Source organism: Sinohyriopsis cumingii, chromosome 6 (assembly GCF_028554795.1).
Source record: "Sinohyriopsis cumingii isolate HCF-2022 chromosome 6, ASM2855479v2, whole genome shotgun sequence".
In the NCBI taxonomy this organism is placed as follows: Eukaryota; Metazoa; Mollusca; class Bivalvia; order Unionida; family Unionidae; genus Sinohyriopsis; species Sinohyriopsis cumingii.
The window spans coordinates 31,564,710-31,587,170 of record NC_142966.1 but is presented as its reverse complement, the minus strand read 5'-3'; the positions used below and the strand labels follow the sequence as shown (position 1 = coordinate 31,587,170).

General features: G+C 34.6%; 1 protein-coding gene across 6 annotated transcripts in view; it reads left to right on the top strand.

The window, feature by feature from the left end:
* LOC149796577 (uncharacterized) overlaps positions 1 to 22,461 on the top strand; it is a 318,277-nt gene that overhangs the window by 204,857 nt on the left and 90,959 nt on the right. Inside the window, exon 1 of one of the 6 annotated variants that reach the window (XM_089961285.1) lies at positions 18,925 to 19,777. The exons of the other annotated variants lie outside the window; for them this stretch is intronic. Within the exon in view, the coding sequence (XP_089817411.1) occupies positions 19,540 to 19,777 (238 nt within the window). The 5' untranslated portion in view covers positions 18,925 to 19,539. Of the gene's footprint in view, positions 1 to 18,924; positions 19,778 to 22,461 lie in introns of those variants that run through there. 6 annotated transcript variants of the gene reach the window in all.

Genomic DNA, 22,461 nt, shown 5'->3' with positions numbered 1-22,461 from the left:
GTAGTTTTGATCCCAATTTTCCTGTCCATTATGCGGTGTCAGATTTGAGTCTTAACTGCAGGATAAAAACATGGAGACACAGTGTTGTGCTTTGAGAAAGTAATATCATTGTAATATTTTACAAATTGTTGAACCTGAACTGTTTAAAATTGACTTTTTATTATTTAATCTTTTTCCTTAAGTGCACAGAATGCTAAAGACAATTGCAGCCTCAGCTAATTTTGTACAGAACTCATATGATTCATAAATAATCAATAATCCTTGGTATCTCGTTTTACATCTGCAAACATAAGTGCAGCCAGCATTTATATTTGCACACTCTGGAGAATGATGATGATAAAAAACAAAAAAATAAATTACATTCAAAATGGTGTGCAGCATAAAACCATTTACATTATATTAGTTTATATAAAAAAGAAATAAAATTATCTGTACTGTCAAGGAAACCAACAATGATGCGTGTTGGATGGTACGTGTCTAATTCAGAAAGTGTCCATGATAATGCAGTGATGGATTTAATCAGTTTATAAATTGAAGAAAATATTAAATAATTTGTACAGCTATGTTACATGCTAATATTAAATTGTATTCAGTAATCAAATATAAAATGGTTGCATTTAGGTACGTGTGCTAGTGCTTTGAACAGACCTGGGGGATAAGTGCCTTACAATTAGCGAACATGATTTATCAAGTTGCATGTGTATCAATCCGACAGATTTTTGAGACCATGTCATTTAGAATTTTTCTTAAAAAGTACCAAAAAATGGATACAGGGAAGAGCTTCAGAAATAATGAATACACTGTTAAAATGAGAAAATATTTCATTGCTTATCTGGAACATTATTTGCATGATGTACATGTATGTACAAGTAGTACTTAATAGTTTCCAACATCAGGAGATTTCACAGGGGAGACAGATCTGGAATTTCAATGTCACCATTATCTGTGTAGTCATGTTTTGTTGAGAATAAAAGGTAACAGTCACAAAGTAGAACCTTTACTTCAAAATGTGACACCTACGTGTTGAATAGTTTGAATAGTCTCTAAATTTAGCTCAATGGGACATGACAAGCTCCATGATCTTGTATTAGGGGTGACTCCATTGGGAAAGACCTTGATCTTACAGGGTAACATGCTGTTCCATCTGTAAAGAGTAATAGAATTGTAGGAGTTAGATAATGTTAGGGATTTGTATGCATTTTTTTTCAATTATAGATAAGACTCTTAATTTCAGCGTATTTACTGTATTTATCCAATGATAAGCCCAGTTCTCATTCCATAAAGGAGGGAAATGGGTCTCTGTGACCCTTATTGGATCGAAAAGTAGAGCCATTTAGAGGAAAACCAGTGTCATAAATACCTTTACCCATTTTTTTATTCACAAAGTTAAAACTATCACAACTGGGGACCGTACTAGTAATCATTCTGAGCCTCCCGTCACAAGCCTTCTGTGCTGGATTTGATTCCCTCATGCTCAAGCAACAATTGCCTGCTATAATCTATTTTGGACATTTGCATATGCATTCTTTCCTCCTTGTATAATACTTTGAAAATAAATGCTGCGCTAGTTTTGCTAAGATCTGATATACTTGTTACATTTGCTCTCGCTGATCATTAGACTTATGCTCACCATTGGTGCCCATTCTAAATAAAATCAGACATTTCTGGCAGCAAGTGAGGTTGATTGTCTGATCCTTCTCTGGCAATGTGTTCACACTTTTTGGTAAGCTTGTGATGTTTTCAATTCAGTCTAAAATCAATTGTAACGGTCTTTTTATCTATATCTTCTTGGGTCTTTTTTATGAACCCCATGAACACCATCAAAGGAACTTGTGCCAGAGACAAAAGATAAGGGTCATTAGTGCAAGAATGTAGCCAAAAATAAACCTTGCAGGTCCATCTTCCATTTTTATCACATTTTTGTGAAATATTTCCTTAGGATACCTGTTACTGGTAGTAAGTCCATTCTCTACCATTTGACAAATTATTAAGTTGACTCTCTGGTCTTGTCATGAAAGAAATACTGTAAACTTTGTTAGTATTATTTGGTAGAGTTAATCTCACTGGTCAGAGTACCCTAATTGTCAATTATTTGAGTTAATATTGCAGGTCAAAGTACCCTAATTGTCTATTATTTGGTTGAGTTAATCTTGCAGGTCAAAGTACCCTAATTGTCTATTATTTGGTTCAGTTAATCTTGCAATCCAAAGTACTCTAATTGTCTGTTATTTGGTTGAGTTAATTTTGCAGGCCAAAGTACCCTAATTGTCTATTATTTGGTTGAGTTAATCTTGCAGGTCAAAGTACCCTAATTGTCTATTATTTGGTTCAGTTAATCTTGCAATCCAAAGTACTCTAATTGTCTGTTATTTGGTTAATTTTGCAGGCCAAAGTACCCTAATTGTCTATTATTTGGTTGAGTTAATCTTGCAGGTCAAAGTACCCTAATTGTCTATTATTTGGTTCACTTAATCTTGCAATCCAAAGTACTCTAATTGTCTATTATTTGGTTGAGTTAATCTTGCAGGCCAAAATACCCTACATTTCTTATTGATAAGAATGACCTATAAGCAGGTATGTATTAGGATTCAATGGATGCTCAAAACAATGATGGCTGTGATGTGCTGATAAAAAGTTTTGTTCCAGAATTTTAAACATATTTGTAAGAAATGAAACAAAGAAGAAACAAATGTTGGGAAGATAAACCCATTAAAATATAAATATGAAGTGTTACAAGAATAAAGATAATTCCATAAAATATATTGGTACAGAATATATATTCCTTCAAATATAGTGGCAAAATTTGTTATATTAACTGCATTGCCTAAAAATGTCCAAGTTACATCATATAGTTTCTTAATTGAGATTATTTGTGATGCACATAATGGAAGTTAGTACACTGGTTGTAGACATTGACAGGGTATGCACATAAGCAGAGGTTAATCCTCCAGCAACTATACATCAGTCAGGTATGTGCATTGTATATGCAGTCAGTACATTTCACAACAAACAGAGATAGGTCTTATCTTCAATTTTAATTTTAATGAACCGTACATACCTAGTTAAACTGCTCACCTTCATCACAGAAATGATGTCACATTTACAAATTTAGAAAAAAATTGAACTTTCATGGTATAACCATAAAATCAAAATGATGGAGATCATACTTTTTTAATAAAAATGCTGGATAATTCTAATATCAGAATTGAGTAATTGTTTACATGATATGTATTTCCACACAAGGAAATCAAAATCAGTGCACAATATACGAGTTAGGCTGTTTCTGGTAACAAGTACCATTATTTGTCAGTCCAAAAGTTTGCAAATTATTGAGAATTTGAAGTGTTGTCTTGCATAACATTTTATGTTGTTATGTGTAAAATGTTCAGGAAATATTCTCCTTTGCAGGATTACTGGAGATAAGTCAACAAAAAATTAAGCATTGTGGAGACGTTTGGCAAAAGCTGGAGATATAATGTCTTGACTGCATGTTATTTGGATAGAAAGTAGCCTTATGGACAGTCAGTCTGAGGAACAAGATCTCAACTTAATGAGCAGTAAATTGTTGGCAAAATCTCAGCTACTGTAATAATACTTTGGAGTTGTTGGTTGCTTTATATGACCAATATAAGGCAGAACATATTATTTTTTGTGTATTATTTGTCTGTCTGTTCCCTTGCTATTTATACAAAATAACTCAAGTTCTCCATCATCTATAATTAACAAATTTTGTGAATAGCTTTCATTTTGGGTAAGAAGAAGCCTATTGAGGTACAGGGTCAAGGTCACTTTGACTTGAAGAAGAAATATGGTTTCTGCACATTAACCTCACCTCAACATTATAGGCCTGGACCAAACCATTCTGAATGGTTTGCACTTGGGTAAGGAAGATGTCTGTCAAATTCAGGAAGAAAATGTTGAAGGTAAAACTCATTTCTATAGAAAGAAGAAAAAAACTCTGATATCTGCAAAGTAACTTTTGTTCTGCATCACAGGCCTGGTCCAGGCATTGACATGCATTTATACTAAGGGTGTCAAACTTCAAGGTCACTAGCTAGAAAACTATGAAAAATGAGTTCAGCCAAAAATTAAGTTCTTGACCATATACCTTTAGCAAAGTTTGGATGGCTTTGAACACTTTTGGTAAGAATGAAGCCCATTGATTTTTGCATTTAAAAGTCAAAGTCAAAGGGTCAAGATCAGTCTGAAAGAAAAGTGTTTCTTTTGTATATATTTAGTCCTAGACCACATAACTTGACCAAAGTTGCTGGAGGGCCTGCACTTAAGTATGGATGAGGGCTGTTTTGATTTTGGGGTCTATAGTTACATGTCAGGGTCATTCTGATGTAAAGGAAAATGGGTTATATGGAATGACATTTGTTCCAGATTAAGGTTCTTAACCAGTCTTTGGTGATGGTTTGCACATAGGGCAGTAAAGAAGGCAATATAATTTGGGGTTCAAAAGTTAAGGGTCAAAGTCATGGTGAGCCTAATATGGAAATAATGTTTTCTGCACAGCAAGTTTAGTTCAAGACTGTCTACCTTGAAGGACACCAAGACCAACAGTGCCCTACAATAGCCTACATAGAAGACTATTAATCTGGGGCAGGTAAATAATTTGTCATTCACAGTATGCTTGCTACTGGCACTTTCAGCACTTTATTTGGCAACATCACTCTGTGTAAATGGAAGCAATGTGCATTTCTGAATGACACAGAGGATGGCAACCTAGGATGAATGAAGCTCTAACCCATGGATTATGAGTCCAACACTCTACAAACTGAGCCTCTAATGTTGGAAGAAGTTTTCTGTTATTTGAAATCGGTATATTGTAATATGTCAGTTTTTATCTGTTGTGCCAAAGCGTGGAAGTATTTTTTTTTTTTTAAATTTAATCATTTGCAGAGGTTATAAATAGCACAGCCCAACCCACTATAAATGATTGAGGCAGCCTGTGATTTTTGCACTGAATGATTTTTCTTCAAACAAACCGTACTGCAGTATTAAAATCAAAATATATTCCTTAGGTTATAAAGAGTAAAATAAAATTTGGAGAATTTACCTGTCATTGTAAGATGTTCACCATGGTTATCATTTGACTACTTTTCTGGTTGACAGGAAAAAACAGTTTCTATCTATTCAGTCTGATACATACTAATGATAATTTTCTAAGGATTGCCAACAATATTCTTGCCATCATCAACAATCTTCTAAGGACTGCCAATAATATTCTTGCCATCATCAACAATCTTCTAAGGACTGCTAATAGTATTCTTGCCAGCATCAACAATCTTCTAAGGACTGCCAATAATATTCTTGCCATCATCAACAATCTTCTAAGGGCTGCCAGTAGTATTCTTGCCATCATCAACAATCTTCTAAGGACTGCCAATAATATTCTTGCCTTCATCAACAATCTTCTGAGGACTGCCAATAGTATTCTTGCCAGTATCAATAATTTTCTAATGATCACCAATAGTATTCTTGCCATCATCAGGCCTGCCAACCCTTACGATTTTACTGCAAGTCTTACAGAAATGCCCCATATTAAAATATGACTTACAGATATAAAAGAACAAATTACGGAAATACAGTTGCAATAAACTCTTGATACTGGATTGTCTCTGTTAGATTTAGTGGAGTTGGTTAGGGAAACTGACCCAACTTTACAGGAGTAACTTTAAACTGCATGTATTTTGTGATGCAAACATCTGCTTGATCAAGCTGTTGCTTTTTTTGTTTTAAAATGGCATTCATCCACAGTAAAACTCTTAAAATGTTTGTAATAGTCATTATAGAAGAATAATTAAGCATATTCAGATTCTTGGGGGGAAAAAGAAATACGGACTACATTGCATTGATTTTAGTATGGCAGTTTGTGAATCAGTACTAAGGGTAATTACGTTAGCTTGACAAGTGTTTTAGGTCAAGTTGAATGCAATGTATACTCTTGCTGTATCAATTTTGAATCACTATTAAATGCATGTTTTCCAGTTTTATAATAACATTAAATGATATTTTGTTATACCTTCTTGAAAACTTGTCTGAATTAAGGAAAAAATTGACGGCTCTACTGAGAAGGTATAATGTTAGGGTTGGTAGGTCTGCATCATCAATAATCTTCTAAGGATTGCCAATAGTATCCTTGCCATCAATAATTTTTTGATGGTTGCCAATAAAATCCTTGCCAACGTTATCAGTAATCTTCTAAGGATTGCCAGTAGTTTCCTTGTCATCGTCAATAATCTAATGATTGCCAGTAGTTTCCTTGCCATCATCAATAATCTAATGATTGCCAGTAGTTTCCTTGCCATCAATAATCTAATTATTGCCAGTAGTTTCCTTGCCATCATCAATAATCTAATGATTGCCAGTAGCATCTTTGCCATTGTCATTAATCTTCCAAGGATTGTCAATAATAACCTTGCCAACATCAAAGACATTACATAACTCTGTTGTTGTTGTGGGTTTAACCCAATTGTCAGCACATGATACACGGCTGCCAACATAACTGGTGGAGGAAGAACCACTGACTCATGGGAAGCTACTAGCAAGCTTTCTCACGTACCCACGTTGGTTGTGACCAAGACTCGATCAGACACTGAGGTGGCATGTCAGTGATCTGTAAAGGCAAGACCTCCTGGCCAAAATTTGTTGTTACGTCTATTCACATCATAATGATTTTCTTTCAAAGCAGATACAGAATACAAGAAATTCAAAAACAACCCCAAAACTAATTGCTGGGACTTGGTTCGTAAAATCTTCATATGAAGATAGCTGCTTATGATGTTCAGCTATTACATGTTTGATTGCATATGAAAAGGGCAGTTTCTTATAAGTAAGCTAAATTAGTGAATTGATTTTCACGGCAAAATCATAATAACCTACATCAGAAATTGAAGTTTTAAATAGATTCTGCCCCCATATGAAGCCTCTGTTTTAAATTCAATAGTGCCTAATAAACAGGAAGCAGGATATGTATTTACATGTTTCCTGGTGGGTGCCTGGAAATAGGTCACAAGATAAAACATACTTACCTAAATTGGGGCCTCTAGAGGGGTATTTTTTTCCTACCTATGTGTTAAGTTTAGTATTTGTCTTAGAGAAATTGAATATTTGTAATTCTAAAATCTATTTAATTTTAACACAAATGCTAATTTTGAATTTTTCTCCCATGGTAAGCAATACACATTTTTCAAATAAAATTTTTTTCTATATAAAAAAATATCAGGAGTTGCATCCCTTACATTGCTTCCACTGTTTAGGTTGAGCCATATGGAGAAACAAATACTGTAACCACTCAACTAGGATTACCTTGTCTCAGTGCAAATCTCAAAGTTATTAATCTTCAGGTTGGTAGGGTGTGAGTTCAGGTAGCACAGGATAAAAAAATCTCTTCTAATGGTTGTAACAGGTTTTTATTAAATTAGAGCAATACCCCCCCCCCCCATGACAACCCCCACCCCAATGGTCAGTCCTGAAAGATTTAACATTATCAGGTCCAGTTTTTTTCACTGTAATCAGCTTTGTTTGTTTTTGTTATTTTAATAGCACTTTTGAGTGCATGTAACCACTATAGATCAGAACGAAATGCATATTTTGATGCAGTTTATGTGTACAGGGTCTTCAAGACTTTGATGTGCCTTTATGGGTTTTGTAGCTGGCATAGTTCAGGAACCATTCAGCTTATTCTGAAGCAATTGTTACAAACATGGATTCATAGACTGACCAAAATAAGCCTTTTATGGGTCTTGTCTCATCAATGCCATCTTAGATCACATTGCCATAAGACTAAGGAAGTATGATCTATGGCCCAGCATGTACCAGGCATCATCTGATCCATGTCTGTCAACAGTTGCATATTAGTCCACATAAATGATTTGAATTCAGTCAAACTTGGAATATGGGATTATATCTTCAAAACCTTGGATGAAGTCAATAATAAGCAAGAGCAGTGCATATTAATAAGGTGATTTTGCACCTATTTTTGGCAACAACTTTGTTGACACTTTGGATGCCATATTTTTCTGCTCAGACTGTCATCAGATTTGGAATGTGATTAAAATATTGAATACATTTTTTGTGTGAGTACTATCAGGTTATCTTTCATCCGATCGAGTTTGTTACCATTTTGGAAGCCATATTTCTGAATCGATTGGATAAAACTTGCAATAATGATTTATGTTATCAAGATCCTTGCATAATAATGAGATAATTTTGCGTCTAATTGGGTGAACTAGTTACCACTTTGGAGGCCATATTTCTGATCTGATTTTGATAAATATATGTGTATATCTCATTGAGGTTATGGATGAGTTCAGTAATGAGCAGGATCCAAACATATTTATGAGATGATAATGCATCTGAATTGCTGAGGTGGTTTCCCCTCTGGAAGACATATTTCACATCAGATTTTGATCAAACTTGAGATATAAGCACGAACTGTATATATTAATTATGCCTTTCATCTTCAGAAAGATTTGTTATTTGAATATAATAAAATAAGGTCAGCACATTATAAAATTTAGTAGATAACTTACATAATTGTATAAATTTAAAAAAAGAATTCTTCAGTCTTAAAGTTGTACACATTTTGAGTCCTTTTAGGCTTCGGTGGCCATGTGGTTAGAGCCTCTGCCTCGGATGCAGGAGGTCGTCAGTTCGATCCCCGGCCGACTCATACCAAAGACTTAAAAAATGGCATTAACATAACAGCTGCTTCGCCTGGCGCTCAGCATTAAGAGGTTAGTGTTAGGACTGGTTGGCCTGGTGTCAGGAAAATGTGACTGGGTGGGACATCATGCTACATGCCTGCAGCATGATGCCCCAGTGCTAGAAATCACTATAAACTGTCACACTGCAGACATCGTAGCGATACGACTGAAACATTGTTAAAGCTATGTTAAAAGTCCAAATCACACATACACATAATTGTATATTTTACTTATTGTTCAGTTAAGTGACATTATCTTTGATCCTGTCTTTACTAGTCTAGGCTTTCTATAGTGTTGTAATAGACAATAAATCAAAACCCCTTTTAAATAATAAAGTTTCAAAGTGTATTTACAGCATGCTAAATTATGAAATAACACATTTTTTGTGGGGGGGGGGGGTGGGGTGAATTATGTAGTTTGAAACTGCAAAGAAGCAAAGACTGTAATCTGCCATACTGTAATGTGCCTGGAAATCAGGGTCTGTGCTTTCTGTTTTATTATTTACTCTTTAGAAATTGCACAGATCCAGATCTGCTGGCACATTATGCAATGGCAGATCTGGGTCTGTGCAGTTTACAGTTGGACTTGACTTTAAGCATGTATAGATAGCATGTTGCTTGCATTGAAGCTGTCTTGTGCAGTAAAACCTGTCTTATGAGACCACTGCTATGAAAGACTACCTGTCTTGAGAGATAATAGTGTAATGGCCTGTCATGAGAGACCACCTGTCTAGACCATTATTGGCAGAAGGGGTGATATTTCAAGACAACCTCTTCTGTACTAGATGAGAGTTGAATTAGGTTGAATTATTTTCTGTTAATTTAATCTTTTTCTTTGCCCATTACCATACACACTTGCATATAAATTGGGTCCAATTGCAAACTGAATAGATGCAGATCTGCCATCACATAATGTGCTAGCAGATGTGGGTTTATGCCATTTGTTTAATTTGTAAAACAACAAGATCCTTATCTGCCGGTGCATTATGTGATGACATATCAGGGTCTGTGTTGTTTGCAATAGGACCAGACTGACTATCAAGTATATTTTATCTTTGAACCTAAGTTTATAATGGTCAATCCATTTTTAATGATCATACTGCTTATAATTACTCTTTTCTTGTACTTTTCATTATTATCTTTAGATAAAAGAACAAACACATATTTCGTTTATCAGCAATGTATCGTTCAAGGACATTTAAACTAAGATAACCTATGTCATTATCTTGATAAATATTTACTGGTCATCAAACTTTAATCTTTGAATAACCTACATGTAGATACATACATATAATCTAGCTAACACTCCCAATATTGTAAATGTTTTTTTGAGAATGGGATGCTAGTCATACTGAAAATAAATGTTCAGCCATTTGTTATGAGAGGGAGGGAATTGAAATAGAAACACGGTGGATTGCAAAGAAGCCACTTTCAAACTAAGCTGGGGAAAAAAGAAGGAAAGAAATGGTGTGTCTTATTAGGGCCCCATTTGATCAAGTTGGCAAAGCCCCCTATAGTGATCATGGTGTCTGTCCATCATCATTTGGTTTCTACAGCAAAACACTTTTTCTGGGAAGTTTTAGATTTTAGCCATATGCAGTATGCAACAGTATATTGATGAAGCTTTGAAAGATTTATAAAAAAAAAAGATTTCCTGAGAATTGATGGATTTCTGCAAAATTTGTCACAGCTTTATTTTCATGAGACATTGAATTCTAACGTGTCATTACTACATTTTTAGTGACTGGATTGTCCATCCTCCCCTCATTTCTACAGCATCACTTAAAATAGCGTTGTTGGATTTCAACCAATTTAGAATGCAGCTTGCAGTTTATAAGATATTGAATGAATTTCAATTCTAGCTCTCCACAACATCATTTAGAGGAGTTAAGGACTCTGAATGCCATTCATCCAGACATTGCTTTCTGCATCAAAGCTGTACTAAGATTGTTTGAGTTAAATAAAATTTGCCTTTTTTGTATATCAGTCATATTTGATTGCATATTTTTTCTGATGATACCTTGAAAATATCTAATTTGAAGCATTCCACATCATTGTTGAGAAGTGTTACGCTCCTGATAATCTACTCTTTTAATTTGGGATTCCCATTGGCATACATTCACTGACAAATGCTGGATTTCAACCATTTATCTTGCACCTTTACATTGGTAAAACCTTGAATAGGTAAGATTTCCAGCACTCCATGTTGTTTAGAGGAGTTATTGCCCTTTATTGGCCACCTTGTAAGTTTGGTTTTCCAACACAAATTCTCATGGTTTACGCCCAACTGATCAAATTTAATTGAGCAAGCCCATTTGCAAGGCACCCATCACTTATAAGTATCGTTTAAATCTGGTTTGATATTAATTTCTTGCAAATTAGATCAGTCATTAAGTCATTTATTTTGCACGTAAGCTGTAGATAATCATAACAGCTGCTTTTGCCAGGGCTAGACACTTCATTAAAAGACACTTCATTGACACTGACACATTGTCAACACTATGAGACCACACTGATGGAGAAAAATTTAAGTTGATTACAAAGGTGATAAGTAATGCTTTATATCATTTAAAGCACAGCATAAAGTTAGACAAATGAGGATATTTATGTCTGTATTTGACAGTACATGTTTATCTGCCCATCAGGTATATATATATATATATATATATATATATATATATATATATATATATATATATATATATATATATACATGTACACACATACACGCTATCAGATCTAAACTGCCTTTAGTAGTGCTTGATTAATGGTTTAAGTAAGCAAACCCTCACATATAATTGCCACAATGAACATATTCAGAATTTTGTCATTGATTCTTCTGAATGGATTGTCATATCATCATAGTGTTTTCACCAAACATTATTTTATATTGTTTGTCAGAAATGAAAATTGTGTTAATATTTCATCCAAAAAAGTTGTCACAATGGCTAATTTGAGAATCTTATTGCTAAAGAATATGAGAAATGGTTTCAACACTTTGCATGTAAAATTAAGAAATGTCCTTATCTTGAATTTCTGGAAATAATTTTTGGACATTAGAGCTTCAGTCTCTTGGAGCAACTTGTGTTTTTAAGTCTTTTGGACAATCCTGGGGGTTGGAAATTAATTCATGGAAAGAGGATATGTAAAGAACTGTCGGATGTCATTAAAAAATTTGGCAGATGTTGTTTTGTTGTATATATATTCTTAGCTAGTAACATCTTATGGCATGTAAACAGTGGCATTAGATAGTAACATCTTGTGGCATGTAAACAGTAGCATTAGCTAGTAACATCTTATGGCATATAAACAGTGGCATTAGCATGTAACATCTTATGGCATGTAAACAGTGGCATTAGCTAGTAACATCTTATGGCATGTAAACAGTGGCATTAGCTAGTAACATTTTATGGCATGTAAACAGTGGCATTAGCTAGTAACATCTTATGGCATATAAACAGTGGCATTAGCTAGTAACATCTTACGGCATGTAAACAATGGCATTAGCAAGTAACATCTTATGGCATATAAACAGTGGCATTAGCAAGTAACATCTTATGGCATGTAAACAGTGGCATTAGCAAGTAACATCTTACGGCATATAAACAGTGGCATTAGCTAGTAACATCTAGTGGTCAAACTATTGGCTTGGGGTGGAGGTGGGGGTGCGTGACAGAGACATGAACTCTACATTTTTGGTCCATGTGATCAGTGTTGAAGATGTTGGACCACATAGTCTTAAGGCTTATAGACTGTAGCATTAAGACCTTAAATTGACAGACTTAAGTTATGTTTCTGTCAAGGTTTAGTTAATTATGATACTTGTATGGTGGCACTCTACAGTTTCATATTTTCCATAGGGTTAGGATTTTAAAGAAAAAGAATTTCCCAGGCTTTCCTCACTGGTTATACTGGCTATTTAGAAAAGACCATGTATATCTTAGGTATAATTAAAATAGCCTTTAATTCCCTTTATTTTGGTGTATGATTGATGGGTGTACTATGGGTTATAGAGTATACAGCTTGGCCTTACTTAAAATGTGCACCTTTCAAAAAAGTGCTAGCTCTACTTGGTCATTTTCACTTCCTGAACTTCAGAGGTAAATTGTATAAAAAAGAGCCAATAACTTTTTTTTGCATTTGATATATTTTGTAATTCATTCATTGCACTTTCAGAAGCTGGTATTGTCTAGTCTGGCAAAATTAATTTTCCCTATTTTAATAGCTGCTGTGTATAGTGTACTTTAGACTAATTCAGGCTGATTTTTTAACACAAGGGAGAAGTCATTTTAGTTAGCAGTGTGCTTAAATCATGTACAATTTCCAAAAGTACAATATCCAAAGAAATATCATCCACATTACATTACTGTAGCATATAGGTATGCCAACATTCTCTCCATTGTGCATGTTTTAAATGTGAACTACTTCACCTTACATACGTCACTCTCTCTGAAGTACATATTAATTGGTGAGCAACCACATAGTCTTAAGGCTTATAGACTGTAGCATTAAGACTTTAAAAATGACAGACTTCAGTAATGTTTCTGTCGAGGTTTAGTTAATTATGATACTTGTATCTCATTTCTTTATCAGAAGAACTCTTCGCAAGAGAACATAGTTTCCTTTTTTCCAGTGGGGCATATATTTATTTTGGCATACATTGTATTGGGAAAATGACAAGTAAAATCATTTTGAGGAGTGCTATAGTAGTATTGTGATATGGGTATACTAGCACAGTCCATGATTGATACATAACACTAACCTCTAAGGTGACTCACCACCGGTTCAGGCAACTTTACGATATCCCAGTATTGTTGCCATTTTTGTTTTCAACCACTCTTTTTAAAGAAAGTGCATAGTGCAGTTTACAAAACTATTGCATGACGTTCATTGAGAAAGTTTATTTTCTTTCATGGTCTTTTCTTAATTCATACTAATCCTCAAATTTGCTGTGACATCCAACTTCCTTGGTCAAGGTAATTATTTTGTGTCATGGCTTAGAGTTGGCTCATATGGAAAAAAATGCCATTTAGAAAACCATTCAAGAATGAAAGCTGAGAAAGGTTATCACTTCCTATTTTTATTTTATCTTACCCATCATTGTTGCAACCTTGAGACTGTGTTGTGACCATCATACATAGTTGAAACAATTTAAGCTAGTTTCCCCTCTGTGTTGGTAAAAATATTCAGTTTTAAATTTCTCTGTCCTTCACTAATAGTGCACTGTACTCCATCAGTTGAAGGCATGCTTTTAATTTCTAGCTTATTTTAGTATTTTGTGTTTGTGGTCCATCATGTATCCATATAATCACTTCTTAAAAGAAATTAAATCAGCTTGGACCAAACATAGCATGAAGGTCTTGTTCATAATCTAGTTACCGAATTGTGGATGGCTTACACGTGGGATAAAGAAGGACTCTATTTTTTGGCATCCAAACCCAGAGGTCATGGTCACCGTAACTGAAAGAAGAAAAACGGTTTCTTCATGGCTGCTGATATTTTCACCATCAGCAGTTTTATGGATAGGTTATACTATCATTTATGGAGTCAAAAGCTAAAAAGTCATGGTTAGTGTTTCTGAAGGATATAACACCAGTTACCAGTTAAAACCAGTTCTGCACAAAAGCTCAAGTTCACCATGTACATTTATCAAGATTTTCATAATGAAAATGTCAATGGTCAACTTGTGTTTGCTGCATCAACAGTTGCCCAACTTTGTGAATTGCTTGAACATGGGGTAAGGAACAACCCTATCAACATCAGAGTCCAAAGCTCAGTCACTGTGAACGTGAGAAAAATGGTTTCCACATAATAACTTGAAGTTCCTTGTGGATGGATTGCACTGAGGGTAACAAGGAACTTTTTCATACTTGTTAAATTTTTTTATAAAGTCACTGTAATTAAAAGAAGAAATAGGGTTTCCACACAACTTGTTTACCATCTTCGTTGGTTAGCATCTATGTGTATGGCTTGCACTTAGGTTTAGGAAGACTTTTGATTTTGTGGTTAAAAGGTGAAGGGTCAGGGTCACTGACTGAATGAAGAAAAATGATTTCAGCACAGTAAAATGTCTTAATGCATTCAGTCGAGTAAATTGCCCCCGTGTTTTTTTTTTACCATTCAGGTTTTATTTTTAATAGTAACATTATTCCTCTGTTGTTGGTTCTGCTGTTTTATACTGTTTTATAATTAATGCATTCTCAAAATGTAAATGTTGTTGATATTTTTTTGTGTACAGTGAAGGGACAGTGGGTGGTATCATCTCTAAACCAACCCCATGACCCCATTGCAACTCTTGTCCCAATTTGACCAAACAGCGATGTATCCACCTACCCCATCACTCTGTCCTTACATAAACAGCACTTTATTCACGAGGTTTAATGTTTTTTTGCACAAAAACAAAAAATACAATCTCAGTCTTTGTATATACATGTAAGCTAAAGAATAAGGATCATGCTAGTCTGTGATATTGGAATAACATACTATATATAATATCATACTTTTAATATAAGGGAAAACTGCATAAAATTCAGATCTGCCAGTGCATAATGCACATACAAATCTGGGTCTATGCAGTTTGTGGGAGTTAATCAGCAGAACAAGCAACATAGGCCCCGATCTGCCAGCACATTATGCAACAGCAGATCAGGTACACTGTTTGCAGTTGCCCCCAAGCCGTAAACATGTATGGTACCTTGATCTGATATACATTTACTGAACATTTTACTTTTTCCATTTATTCTGAATCTTTTGATGTCTATAAATTTGTTTTGATCATCCATACTACTTGGATGATGTGTACATATTTTGATACAACCACTGAGGCATGTCAGTATCTCTCGATAATGATAACTTGGTTTATATTCATGCAGTGTGAAAGATATCATCAGGATTCAGTTTAATGTGTACTGCTGCTATGTCAATGTAGGTCTAAAGATTAACGCAAATTTTTGAAAGTGCTTGCTAAAATATAGTTGTGCTATAACTGTATTTATAGTTACATATACCAAGGTCACATATTTAGTGAACTTTATAGCCAAAGTCTTGCGTACCATGATCAGTGGACAATAAGCATACAACACTTATGTACCATTCTACATTTTTTGGATTTTCAAACAAATATTTCTGCAGATATACAGACAGGTAATCAAACATTTTTTTAAACGATCATAACATTGATGACCATACCATTTTGTTCAAGTCCTGTATCTGCTGCTAGTGATATTTATTATTTTATTTATTTAAAATAGCCTGAATGATTGAAAACGGTACAAGCTGAGGAATAAATTAAGAAAAACAACCAAGTTATAACTATCTACTTATTTTGGTACTAATTTCTGCTGGTTTCATTTTGACTTACCTCTTTGAAGTTTTCTTGTTGGATAATACACCCTCATAAAAAAAAGTCACTATGACATTTTTGATTTTTTACTGATGGGTGTAATTTTATATGTGAAGTTTATTTAAATATGCTACAATTCACAAACTCTTTGATAGTTGGCATCTCCTTTTAGTACCACACACTTGCTACTAAAGAAGGTTACTGTGACTTGGGTTTTTCATTTTGGGTGCTGAGGGGATATATCTTGATGAGTTCTACATCTTTCTCATAAAATTAGGTCATTGTGACCCATATTTCACACTTGGACTGATTTTGGTTTCATTCTGCATTTTAAATTTAATTTTCATGCACTGCTCATGCAAGAATCACCAAACTAATATACATCTCTGTATGCACCACATCCTTGCAACAAAATAATCTCACTGTGCTCTGTACTTAATTTTTAATGGATTTGGTATCTAGTATCTTCATATCTTTAGTACTATACCCACACAACAATAATAGGTCACTGATCAAACAGTTCCTGTTCTACTGGCTTAGATTAAGTTTCTACATTTAGCTGATGCAACAGTTTTTTGTGTACTTGCTGTATACATACTATACTGTCATGGATCATGAAACTTAATGAGGGGATACATCTCACTATATCCAATTTAAATTTTGTGTTTGATTTTCATTTTTAAGGCACTGTTTATGCCAGAATCATGAAACTGATGATATTCATCTCTATATGCACCACATCCTTGCAACAACATTTTATGCACAACATCCTTGCAACAACATCTCTTTATGCACCACATCCTTGCAACATCTCATTATACACCACATCCTTGCAACATCTCTTTATGCACCACATCCTTGCAGCAACATCTCTTTATGCACCACATCCTTGCAACATCTCTTTATGCACCACATCCTTGCAACAACATCTCTTTATGCACCACATCCTTGCAACAAAAGAATCTCACTGTGGTCTGTATTTTATTTTTGATGGTTTGGTTAAGTATTTACAACTCAGTACTGCATTAGATTTTGTCATGCATCATGCATATAATCCTTCCTAGAATCATGAAACTTGGTGAGGGAATGCATTATGTTAAGTACTATATAATTATTAATATTTAAGTGCCTATATTTCATGTTTCAGTGACTTGAAATGTTGTGTAGAAAGTTTATTGGGTGTTGTTTATGTTAGAACTTGGAAAATTGACAATTGGATGCAGCTAGGTAGTTATTACACTCATAGTAAATGGAGGTCACTGTGACATAATATGCATTACTTAGGTTAAGCTGATGACCACATTTTTCATGATAGATTTATCTTTTCTGACTACTGGAAGTAGGAATAATAAGGTTTATTCAGTGATAGAGAGTTGTATTAGCCTAGATGGTAGTAATTTGTTCTTGCAATCCAAGGATCAGTTTTAATACTCAGCCAGGACAACCCACGTTGGCTGCCTCATTGTCATTGTGAAAGGCACTTACAGGTAGCCATAATTTCCTTGGAATGATGTAGCCAGTAATGTCTTAAAAAGTTTATTTAAAACCAATAACCGCCCACATCAAAAATAAACTTCCCATATTAATGACAATACATTGTATATTATGATAGCATTTATCTGGACAGGATAACTGTATTTTATATGTGAATGAGTGTGAATTCGATGAGTGAACTGCATGCCCTGATGTGATCATCTATTATTGCTTAACAAGGTATCCAGTAATTTCAGAGGCATGAACTATGCTTGCAAAAATGGTCACACTGGACTCATTAGTGGTCATACTGGATGTCACTTTAAGGTTATTTCAGGCCAGTCTTCCACCCAGTAAAGTCTGGCTTCTAGGTGTGGACAGCAGTAATAGCACCTGAAGCACAGATTAAGAGCATTGATTTGGACACTTCAGGAGAAAATAAATAAAATTAAAAAACAAGAAGATCATTCTCATATTTTATCAGGTCACTATAGTACCTTAACATTGAACAAAGTATGTGCTTAAAACTAGAGATAATAAATAATATTTTAGATCAGGTCCAGTTAAATTCCATTCATGAACATAGAAGTATACAAGTTGTTTCAAATTAGGACAATTACAGCTTTGTAGGATGGAGTGTGTGGGGTGGGAATTTTAACGAGCCAAGAAGATTCTTCCAACAGTCTCTTATATATATATATATATATATATATATATATATATATATATATATATATATATATATATGTATATATATATATGTGTGTGTGTGTGTGTGTTTGATGGTTGTGAGATTTTGTCCGTTTATAATCGCGATCCAAAATTCAGTCACGTCCAATTTAATGTAAACATTGTCTTTCTGCCCATTTCTGGTTATGTTACAGAAGAATTGTGAACGTTTTCGGTCGAGTATTTGCAAACCCGAAACGTCATACACACGCACATACACACACACACCATGCTGTAGAAAGTTTTACCCCTCCCAACCAACCAATCAACCAACAAAATAAATGCCAAACTTTCTTGTTCGCGGACAAAGGTGATCACTTAATTGGGTGGTGGTGGTACAAAGTAGTGTATGGCAAGGTGCAATTACTTTAATGTCGACAATTTTCTTGGAAGAGATAATAAAATCACGAATGTGAATAAACAAAAAACTTGTAAACACACCTCCAAAAAAAAGTGTAATGTGCAACACAGTAAATTCACCTTCCACGTTTTTAACAGTAACACAGCGCCCGATAGTATTATCATATCATGTGCCCAGTAACATCCTTTATGCAGTATTAGTTGTCTGTATGCAATACTTCCCCCTTGGAGCCTTGTGAAACTAGGAAATAAAGCTATTCATGATCACTGATACAGAACACTGTGTAGTAGTAGTAGTCATTACAAAACCTGTATGTATAAGTAGGTAGATACGCCTATCCGTGTATTCACCTAAACAAATATTCTTTGACCGGTGTCTTGTTATCATATGCCTTAGGCAGTTCCTCTCTACCCACGGTGGAAGGTGACCCAGAAAAGTCATGTGACAAGGAGTAGTTGACAACCCCAATATATAGTTCCAGAGTACATGTACTCTATTCAGGCAGGCGACTGGTTTTCTATACTTCCTATAGTTGAGAGGCAGCCGTATTATTGTCAGTTGTGTCTTGCAGTGACAGCAAGCACTTCCTATAATTTTGTGTGCGTTTATGTTGGCTTCCCATAGAATAATCAGTTAGGCATTTGGACAAGGTGTATACTTGAGAACAGACAATCTAATGAGGACGAAACAAGAATTTCCTGTACTTTTTATACGGAAGTCTAGTGTAGATTTTTGAGATTAAAATCACCGCTGGAAATGTGTCATTCTTCGTTGGAAAATAGATCGAAAATCTGACATGTGTACATATCCATGGACTTTTAACTGAAATGAACAAGGGCATCAAGGATATGTTTATGAATTAATTCTGAATTTTGTTGTGGATTAATTATAAAATTGGAGCGGACCACTTGTAAACCCTACATGGCGGGGGCGATTGGTGTCCTTCCTGGGTACTGTATGCCATTTCCGATGGCATTGGTGAGACAGATGGATCAAGATCCACCTCTGGTATTGGATTTATCCATGAAAAAGCCTCGGACAGATTCCACACGACCATCATCCCCATCAGATAGTGGTGACCTTTGTCTAGATCTTAGCAGTCCTAGCAAACAGAATTCAGAACACACGTCCATAAAGAAAATATTTATGAAACGTTACAGTAAGTTGTGTATTTCTTGTCATTTAGTTTTTCATCCATTAAATTCGTCATAGTCCCCCCCCTCCCCTTTTCTGTTATGCAGTTATTGGTGTGGAGTTTACTGATACTTGAAGGACAGTCTTTGTACTATTTTGTTTAATACAATAACGGTGTTTATTTTACATTAATGACTATTTAGGTATGTCCTTTTTTTTTTTTTTAAAGGTGCTTGGCATCCATTTCCTTGGCATGACACAGGCCATACATGTAATGTGTTAAAAGCCAAAAAGGAGTGTGTGTGTGTGTGTGTGATTTGGATTTTTAACATAGCTGTAACAATTTAGAGGAAAAAAAAGCAACAAATTCCAAAGAATGAATATATATATATATATATATATATATATATATATATATATATATATATATGACAGTTAAATTATTTTTGACAGACATTTACAGCGTTCATACAATTTTACAGAAATCTTAGCATTACAAATATAGATATAAATATACTTGAATCACAGTTGATAGTTAAATTATTTTTGACAGACATTTACAGGGGTTATGCAATTTTACAGAAATCTTAGCATTACAAATATAGATATAAGTATACTTGAATCACAGTACTTGTTGAAATCTCACTTCTGCCATTGGTAGGAATTTATCATTTTTTTAAATTTCTATTAAGTGTCCACTCACCACAGAGATATACATCTTGTCCAATTTGCTGAAAATATATATTTTATTCTTATATTGTATTACAGAGAACAAATCTAAATAGCCTAGATCCAGTGAAACTGGATAATTTTGCCTACAATTCCATTCACATTCTAAGTCATTTTGATCCCAAATTTATAATTTTGCTGTATTAATTCAGATTTTTAAAAAATAATTGCAAATGTAAATAGAATAATTTGACCATCTTTAAATAATTTAATTTATATAGCTTTGTGTGTTGTATTTTTATTTATTTTTCTTGACTATGTGTACACTGAGGTTTATTTTGTTTTGCTCTGTTCAGCTCATCCTGCTTAAATAAAGATAAATCACTGATGGTTGATTGATTGATTGATTGTTTTTTTTTTAACGGCGCATCAGCACTCTTAGGCTATTTAGCGCCAAACAAAGTGTTACTTGTATAATCTTTTAAAACTTATAAAAGGTTCTACATCGACCAGCGATATAAAAGAACAAATGGTTGAAATTAAAAACGGTAAGATGGTAACGGTGCAAAATAAAGCTTCCCGATCAACGGGAGATGTAAAAAAGATGAATAGGTATTAAAATGGGACGGAATGTATATTGCATAAAACTGCACAAGGTGATAGCATAAAAGTCAGAGTTTAGAGTAAATATTTACGGCTTTCAAGAACTCGATAATACGAGTGATGTTTATATTATCAAAAAGTTCTTTCATATCATGCACAACGTAATAACGATCGCGCGTAGGTTGTAGGTCAAAACACTCTATCATAAAGTGCTTGACAGTGAATGGTTCATTGCAAGAAACGCACTCTGGTGGGTCTTCACCTTTTAGTATGTGGGTGTGGGTGATATAAGTATGACCAATTCGGATTCTTGCAATGACTACCTCCTCCCTACGAATGGTTCTGTAGGAAGGAGTCCATTCTCCTAGAGTTGGTTTGATTGCATGAAGTTTGTTATTTACAGCATCATTCCATGATGCCTGCCACTTCTGACGTAAGAACTTTCTGATACAAGGTTTAAAATCTGTATATGGTATTTTAAAATCAGATGGTTCTTGAGAAAGGGCCATTTTAGCAGCGCGATCTGCTTTTTCGTTACCTTTAATACCAATGTGGCTAGGTAACCAACAGTATATTATATTGTGGGAGACACTCAGCTCGGTATTTTTGACGAGTATGTTTTTCAATAATGGGTTCTCCAGTTTTCTATTGTGTAGTGACTGAAGTACTGATAGCGAGTCGGAGAAGATGATACAGTTTGAAATACGATTCTTTTCTATATGTTGCAGAGCAAGGTCTATTGCTCTGATTTCGGCTGTAAAAATTGATGCTCCATTTGGTAAGCGAACTTGCGTTGTGTGATTTCCACAAACAAAGGCTGCAGCAGCCTTTTCCTCATCCTTTGATCCATCAGTGTAAATTCTCGTGTAGTTTTTAAATTCGGTGAGGAGTTCATGGTAAGAGTTGTGGAAGATAGAAGGGTTTGTTTCGGATTTTTTTCCATCGTGTAGCGTAAAACGTACTTTTGGTTGTTTAATTAGCCAGGGTGGTGTTTCGGAGATGGATGTTTTCTGAATTTTTGAAAGATCTATATTTGTAGTGTCAAGGCTGGATGATATTCTAATGCCAAAGGAAGGTATGGCGTTTGGTTTATTTTCGTATAAAGTTTTGTATTTGGGTTGAAAAACAGCCGAAAAAGCAGGATTCAGAGGGTTTGATTTTAATTTCAGAGCATACTGTGCTGAAAGCATTTCTCTACGATGCGATAACGGTGGTTCATTCGCCTCAGCTAGAAGGCTTTCACACGGGGATGTTTTAAATGCTCCCAGAGCCAGTCTTATTCCCTGATGATGAATTGGATCAAGCATTTTAAGATACGATTTTCTGGCAGAACCATACACAACGCAACCATAGTCTAGTTTGGAGCGAATAAACGTTCTATATAAATTCAGGATGACTTTTCTATCAGCACCCCAGTCAGTGTGTGCTACTACTTTA